Source organism: Thalia democratica, unplaced genomic scaffold, assembly GCF_965202585.1.
Source record: "Thalia democratica unplaced genomic scaffold, ktThaDemo2.hap1.1 HAP1_SCAFFOLD_50, whole genome shotgun sequence".
NCBI classification, from domain to species: domain Eukaryota; kingdom Metazoa; phylum Chordata; class Thaliacea; order Salpida; family Salpidae; genus Thalia; species Thalia democratica.
Genome location: NW_028139242.1, coordinates 72,512 through 81,065, shown reverse-complemented (window position 1 = coordinate 81,065; position 8,554 = coordinate 72,512). Strand labels below are relative to the sequence as shown.

At 24.4% G+C, this 8,554-nt stretch overlaps 1 protein-coding gene across 1 annotated transcript; it reads right to left on the bottom strand.

The window, feature by feature from the left end:
* Nucleotides 1-2,196: 2,196 nt before the first annotated feature.
* LOC145845442 (kelch-like protein 26) lies at nt 2,197-3,588 on the bottom strand. The gene is made up of 2 exons (XM_082952706.1): nt 3,242-3,588; nt 2,197-3,064 (listed from the first exon to the last, which is right to left on the bottom strand). The coding sequence occupies exons 1-2, from the start codon at nt 3,586-3,588 to the stop codon at nt 2,197-2,199; spliced, it is 1,215 nt and encodes a 404-aa protein (XP_082808832.1).
* Nucleotides 3,589-8,554: the final 4,966 nt, after the last annotated feature.

Genomic DNA, 8,554 nt, shown 5'->3' with positions numbered 1-8,554 from the left:
AAACAGATATTTTCGAAAATGAATGTATTTATTTTTATAGATATAAAGTAAAAATAGCAAAAACTAATTTTGTTTAGTTCATTTTTATTTTTTGAAGTATAAGTAACTCTTTCAAAGTTTATATATTTTTTCAAACTGTTTAATTTTGTAGTATAAAGTATTATTTAGAACAGTGACTTTGAATTTATTTATTTTATTCAAATTATACTACTTATAAAAAGAACTTTATATAGCTCATTACAATAGTCTTAATTTAGGGATTATATTAATAGAAAAATATTTGCGCACCTCCTGACCAAAATACCACGCTACACCATTTGCAACTAATGAATGCATGTTTTTTTAATTATAAAAAAATCTTTAAATACATTTATGTAGTCTTAAGTTATATTTATGTATTTAAAAAAAAAGTATATTAAATCAAAATCTAAAACAAATATTGAAACAAAGAATATATTCTTATAAGTTAGTAAGTTTTAAAAATGTTGAAAAACACAATATAAGGGGTAGCCAACTTATTTGCACAAGCGTACAGAATTTCACGAGAGGACAAAATAGTATGTGTGCAAAAAATTGTACGAAGACACTTTTACACGAAGACTAATTTGCACGAGGGCATAAAAGTGCAAGAAAATAAAATTGCACGAAGGATAACTTTTGCACCAGCAGACAATTTTGTAGGGAGACATTTTTGCAAGTTTAAAGTTTTTTTTAATTACATTTGAAATAATTTTATAATTATTTTTTAAATAATATTTTTTATCACTGTTACTCTAGCCTTTATCCTCGGTCGGTAAAATAATTTCAAAATATCTTCTTTTTTTTTTTCTATTATCAATGTTAACCCTAACTTTTACCCATGGTCGGTGAATTATTATTTTTTTATTATTTTAATTTTTAGGTTTTTGTTTTTTTATTTCACTATCACTGTTTCCCTAGCCCTTACCGTCGGTCGGTATTTTTTATATACTTATATTTTCGTTTTAATAATTTTTATTTTTGCTATCACTGTTACCCCTAACCCAGGAATTCCAAACTCATTTTCTAAATCGCCCCCTTTTCAGAAACCTGAAAAATAATCGCCCCCAACGATTTTACATAATAGTTTTCCTTTTAGTACCAACTTTTGAGCCGAAAAATTTGTGTTCGAATTGTAATTTAGTCTGGTATTTCTTCACTTTTATTTATAATTTCAGAAAACTTTTAAATCATATACTTAATTAGTATTTTTCAAATTACAAATTATGAAAAAAAATTGGTAGTAGTCACAAGCTTAAAAACACAAGTTTATAAACAACCTTTTGAAATTGCTCTGTGTTAGCTGATCACGTTGTTACTAATAAATTAACTTTTTAGAGTTTTAAAGAGATTGGGATTGAAACTTAAAATAAATTAATATTTCAATATTGTTGAAATTATGAGCTTTAATAGAGATTCACTGAAACAAAATTGTGCTATTACAAAGTTACGTTTAACATAAATGTTTAATGGCTTAATAAATGTTGGTTTTATTAATGCAACCTTTTAACAAATATTTGTAATACTTGAATACAAAATATAGTTTCCTCTGTAACTACGTCAAAAAATTAAATTTAGTATCATTAAAAATCAGTACTCAGTTGATTAAGTTCGACCTATTCATTTTATGACGAGACTTTTGAAAACGCAGTTTTTCAAGTCCATCTTTTATTAAAATATTTATTGATAATGTGAAACTCCACTCAGTTGCAATAAAAATACAAAAATGTTATGAAAATTGTTTGTTTTAATTTTATTTTAACTATATTAAAGTTTTAATAAAATTATGTTGTTGATCAAGTTGAGTTGTTTTAATGTATTAATGCAGCCGAAGTTAATTTGAACTACATAGAAAATTGAAAATGACAAAATACACCTTCCGACTCTTTTATTGGACCTACCGACTTAAAATACTACCTATCACTACTACGGTATAATTATTTTCATTTTTTAGAAAAATGTAATGAAACTTTTTGAGTTTAATATTCATCAAACTTGAAATCATTAAACGAAATTAAACTATATTTTTTTAAGATTGAAGTCCTACTTAGAAAATAAATAAATACACGACTGTTAACTTATAAATTTTTTATTAAATGTGTTTTCAATAATATTAAATCCTTTATTTCAAATCTTATAACAAATTTTTAAGTACGCAGTGTACTCTGAGAATGTATTTTAGTACCAAGGTAACTTCGCACAGGAAAAGTACGAAAGATCTTTTGTTACATCACACAAGTTTTCAGACCATACATCTTTATCAACATCATACCAAACTATTTTTGATGTTTCTTCTTGAAATATTAAAATTTTATCACCCAATACCACACTCTTATTGTTTCTGATATATGGTTGACGCTTTAAAACAACAAATGTTTTACAGACGTTGTCAAATACTTCGCAGCTGTCCGTTCCTTGACCAACAACAAACAGCTTGTTTTTTACAACAACTGAATTGTGAAAACAGTTACGATTCGTCATATTAGGCATAGGTGACCACTTATCAGCAAACACGTCATATGATTCTACTGTTTTCAACGCTCCCTGATTCATTCCACCTGTGACCACAATGTTTCCTTGAAAAACTGTACAAGCTGCATTACATCTCGCTTCAATCATTCCAGAAACTTCTTTCCAGTGTTTGTTTTTCGGATCGAACTGTAAGCATTTGTTAGTTATTATACTCCTATATGAATGGTAGTCAGCATAACTACCCCCAAAAATAAATATTTCATTTATAAATGAACAAGCACAAAAATCTGATGTTGCATCAATCATATCAGTTACTAAAGTCCATTCATTAATTAGAGGTGAATATTTTTCCACAGATGGCTTTCTATTATAATCATTACCACCGAAAACATAAATTTCACCCTTAAGATAAACAGCTTCAAAAATCCATCTACCTTTATTCATTGATCTAAGTTCTTTTACATTACTCATATCATTTCCATCAATTCGTTGTACTTTACTCACAACTTCATCAAATCTTTTATAATAACCACCACAAATAAGCAAGTTGAATTTATTTTGGTTACAATACCGACTTGTGTAATAAACACCAGACTTATTTTCAGCGTAGTTTTTGTTGTTTAAAAGTGTGTCCAATATGTTTACATGGTCATTTTTTGTAGAACACAATGAAAATTAATCTAAAATATATTGTAATGCATGTTCTGACAACAAAGGAAATCGGACTTTAAGTAGCAATTTTTTCGCATACTTGCTACGCTCTTCACTATTGTGTTCCAACCAATTATATGCTGCATTCAACACTTCAATCTCTGAGTGAATATTTAATTTCGAACTTCCGAGTAATTTTGCAGCAAGACTAAAAACCAAGTTTAAAAAGTTTTCAGTTTCAGCTACCATTGGAAAACAACGTTCTATATAAATCAAAGAAGACTCGGCGACACTTGCTAGGTTGTATAGTTGAGCAAAACTATAAAATACTAAAACATTTTTAACAGCTAATTTATCTTGGATGATTTTGGTGAACTTTTTGTTTGTATCATCTTCATGCAAAAGCTTGTTTATTTTCATAACTGAAACTATTTCGTGTTCTTCCATATTTGGTACATCTAGATAATATAAATAAAAAGTTACAACGTTTTAAAAATTTTCGAATGTATTGGAAATATCTTGATTGCTGTTTTTATAAATAAGGTTCGTATTAAACTATACAAATTCTAAGTATAAATTTCATATTATTTTGTAACTGCAAATAAAACGATAGTTATCTTTTAGTTGTTCTTTGTGTACTATTAACGTTTTTTTTTAATAAATCATGTTTTACTTTACATCTTACTGTGTCATTGTTCAAAATTTGTTTAGATTTCACAACAGGATTATTTAAGTTGAGAAATTTTTACTGAACTTTTGATTTCAATACCTTAAAAATGAAGGGAAACATTCATTTTTGATTTTATAAACGTTTCTGAACAGTTTGACTATAGAATTATTACAGTCAGTATGATTATATTGAAATAAGTTCTATAAAATGACATTATCTCAGAATTTAAATTTTTTTTATTTAAAAAAAACACAGTTAAATTTAAACTTAAAACTTTTATACAAAAGTAAATGCTACCATTAAAAATGATCACTCGTGCCTTATATGCCCTTTTCACCTAAAGTTTCACTTATATTAATTTAAACTTTTATTTCAAAGTAGTTTACAGTTTATAAAACTTGTAAATCTTTTTTTACAACATCTAATAATCAATATTAAGCCACCTGCTTTTTCCTGTAAATTTATAACCTTTTCTAAGTATTAAAATATTTAATCTATAAGGAAATTTAACTTAATATAATTCACTAAAACTGAAAATAACAAAACAATGTATGTTAAATATCACTTTATTTATCTAACCTGTATCATTAAAAGTATTGTAAGATCGCACCCTTTTACTATCTAGCTGTTTTGTAAAAGACTTTATACAAATGTTTTTAAAACAATCGACTCCTGATTTTCTACAAGTTGCACCAAAGCTTGTTAATTTTCCATAGTTATCTTCAATTTTTATTCTTCTATCATCAATAAGGTTACTATTACTACTACCTGACATGATTTGATGGTGTTTTGGATAACTTTTTATAAAAAGATCTAAAAATAATAGTTTATATATTCAGTTTTTTCAACACTGATTTATTTATTTATTTAGTAAACCAAAATGTTAGTCAATCAGAATTTACTTTAATAAAACCTAATGTTTATTTTAAATTTTTTTTTGCTTAAACACATTTATTATTTTAATGTAGTAATTATACTTTTTATTGAAAGTTTTTAAATAATTGCTAATTACATGGTCAGTAATTCAGTTTTTTGTTTTAAAACGTAAAGAAATACACAAAAAACTATAGCTATATTTAATTATAATTATATTTATATTTAATTATAATTATATTTATATATAATTATAATGATAATTTATTTATAGTTTTTTTTTATATATGTACTGGTAAAAATTATTATATTTATTTCCACATAGAGTTCAAATAAGTACTGTATAGCTTTTTCTATACTTTAGATTCGTTAACCATATTCTTAAACCTTGATGTTTTAATTGTGCAAAACCTACATAAAAATTGTAGGTATGGTAATAGTGTACTCTAAACCGAAATTTTTACCCATAATGAATAAATGCTTTAAATAAAGGTAAAAAATTACATATCTTGTTTACACTTGAAAACATTATAATATAAAATCTTAGTTGAAATGTATATTGTTTGAATAACTTAAATTAAAAACACTTAGTGAGTTTTTAGTTTATGTAGATGGTTCAATACTTTGTACTATTATAAACACTAGGGTTTCCTAAATTTTTTCATCAGACCTATTTCGAAGAAATTAAATCCGTCCCCACCAAAAAAATTTCTAAAAACCACAAATCTTAAATTAACTAAAACCTTTTTATTTATTCATTAATTCTAAAGTATTTAGGAAAAACTCAATCTTTTTAAAGTATCTCATATAAGTTATTAGAGTAATCTTGAATACGCCTAAACTATTTTATTTTATTTTAACCATCAAATCCCTCCCCAAATACCAAAATTTATAACCTTTTGGTCTCTTTATAAGTCACGACCCTCCTTTGGCCCTTTAGCAGCTTTGGTTAATTTGCTCAAATGATCCTTTTTTGAAAACCCTGGTGCAACCTGTAGTGTTTATAAAAACTTATAAACAAAAAAAGTATTAGTATAGAATAAAAAGTTTATAAAGGATTGGAAATCTGCAAAAATATAATTTAAAAAAAGTATAACAAAAGAAAAGTTGAGCGTTTAGATTATTTCTTCCATTTACAACTAAAAATGAATATTTTTTTATAATTTGTTATTAACTAGCTTAAGTCTAAAACATACAGTTAAAGAAACTGTATGAAATATTTTTTTATTAAATTAATTTTTATTTCAAACTAACAATCTACTAAAGGTAAACTTTAAAGTTACTTAAAAACTAAATAAAACTGGTTTAAGATTTAAAAAACAATTCAGACTCATTAAAAAACTGTTTTCTTAATCAATTATGCTAAAAACCACCAAATAAACGACCAGTAGAAAGTTTAAGGTCGGATAATTGTAGTTTTAAACTGCTTGGCTGAGATGTAAATTAATTAGGCTTAATTTTTCATAAATTAAAGAAATATTTTACTTTTAATTTCAAATTTTTTAAGTATAAAATTAGTAAATAATAAAGAAAACTAATTAGATTTTACTAATTCAAAAACCCTTTTAGACAAGAGCTTAAGTAATTTAAAAACGATACATTACTGCTTTTAACGATTCAAAAAAACAAAACAAATATATATAAAACAAAATATCACAGATGTTCTTGTGCTAAAACTTTATTTCAACTAACGGCGTTTCACTGCTCTCAAATAAATTTAAGAACAGATCTACGGAGTCTCAAAAAGCTCTAAGAATCTGTTTTGAGACTCCGTAGATCTGTTCTTAAAATTTATTTGAGAGCAGTGAAACGCCGTTAGTTGAAATAAAGTTTTAGCACAAGAACATCTGTGATACACATTCCGATAAGCTTAGCTTATCAGGATCTCCAGGATTTAACGTCTTATAACGTTACATCTTATAAAACAAAATAAATATATCTGGTGGTAATATTTCAATGTGGTGTTATGGTTTTAATTTCTAATAGAAATATGTTCAAAAATAATTATACAAAAAACTCAAAAATAAAAAAATTATATTCTATAGTTTTGTGGATTTTTTGATATTTTTACTTTTGTTTTGTGCGAGATTCATGTTTTGTTTTTTAAACTGATAATTTTTCTTTAACTTATAAAAATTAGTCTATGTAATATTTCAGTATATAAAAAAAACTTAAATAATTTTTCTTCATTTAAATATATGTTAGACACATTATGATTAGATATTCGTCGAACGAAAATATATATCGTAATATAAAGGGAAAGATCTTAATATCAAATTATTTAAGTTTTATATTATACAATTAAAAATTCTAACTTGAAAATTATTCAACAAAGAATTGAATTTATGAAGTATATTTTTATAATTAAGACTTTATATTTTAATGTTAAATTTTAACAAACAGTTTTTATTTGTTAGAAGTAACATTATACAAAAAATCTCGATTTTTTTTTTCTCTTTGAATTTATTGAACAAATGTTTTGGCTGTTTAAGTATAAACAAAACCAACTCAAAAAAGTAAAATAACAAAGTTTTTTTATTTTAACTTGTCACCTACTAGCTTTGACTATACCAGTCAAGTTTTTATAAATTGAAGAATAGACAAATAAAAAATTAACATTTAAACTGATGTATTTTTAGATTTTTTATTTTGCTCAAATAAATGCACAAGTTCACGAGAGTAGTTATACAAAAGCCAAATTATCAAACAACAACAAAGTCTATGTAATTTAAAATCAACTATATACTTTAGATAAAACAACCTCAATTTAATTGTCTCAATTTAATTAGTTTTACTATATAACTATAATTTTCTTTAAATTTCAAGTATGTATGTGAAAATAGTAGAAGTATTTTAGAATTAATTTAAATAAATGATGCATATCTTTTGAAATTTTTAACAAAACAAATTTTATATAGTTTCTTTTATAATTAGTGAATATGTTTTGATACCTTTTTAAAAGTATGTGTTTGTATTAATATATCTACATCATATAAACCTTAACAACACTGTACTTCAAAAAATTAATGATTGTAGTTTTTATGTAGTAACCAGTTATAAAATATTAGTTGAAGAGATATGTTTAATTAAAATTTTCAGAATATCCAATATAAGTCTGTTCGGTTTATGGTTAAATTTAATTCTCTTAAAATTGTCTGCCGGTTTGCTAATAGAAATTAAAAATTTATGCTAAAAAATTAACTGCTTACAAAGTAACAAATTGATAAAAAAGGAACATTATTTATTTTTATTTCCACATAAGCAACAGTATTTTACAGAATTTTTGAAAAACCAAAGCATGTTATTAAATCAAGAAGTTATATTATAATAATAGTTTATTTCAAACTTGTTTGTATTTAATAAAAATATTGAAAACCAGTAACAGTAAATATTTTTTCTAGTTATTGTTAATTTATATGTTTCGATGTTAAGTTGATTCGTTCTTTTTTTGTTAGAGGACAATATTTTAATTTATCGTTGCTAAATCGTTATCCCTGGAAAGTGATGATCTAAAGATTTGTCAATAAAAAAATTGCAAATTTACTTGTGTTGGTTTTGAAACTTTTTTTAGCCTTTAGGATTCTAAAACTCCATTTTATTTTTTTTCACACAGATATGTTTATGTCGCTATTGAAGAAGTTTTTATAACACGAAATAAATAACCAAAGCTCGAAATATTGGTCAACAGGATATTTATCAATCATCAAGTTATCATTAATGACAATCACTTTAATTTGATTTTTTTAAAAACATACTATAAAAAATTCATAACAAAAAAGAAGAAAAACATAAAATTAAATTAAAACTATGATATTTTTAAACTAAGATTCACTTATTTTAAAATTTTGATCGGTATAATTTTTTTTTTAA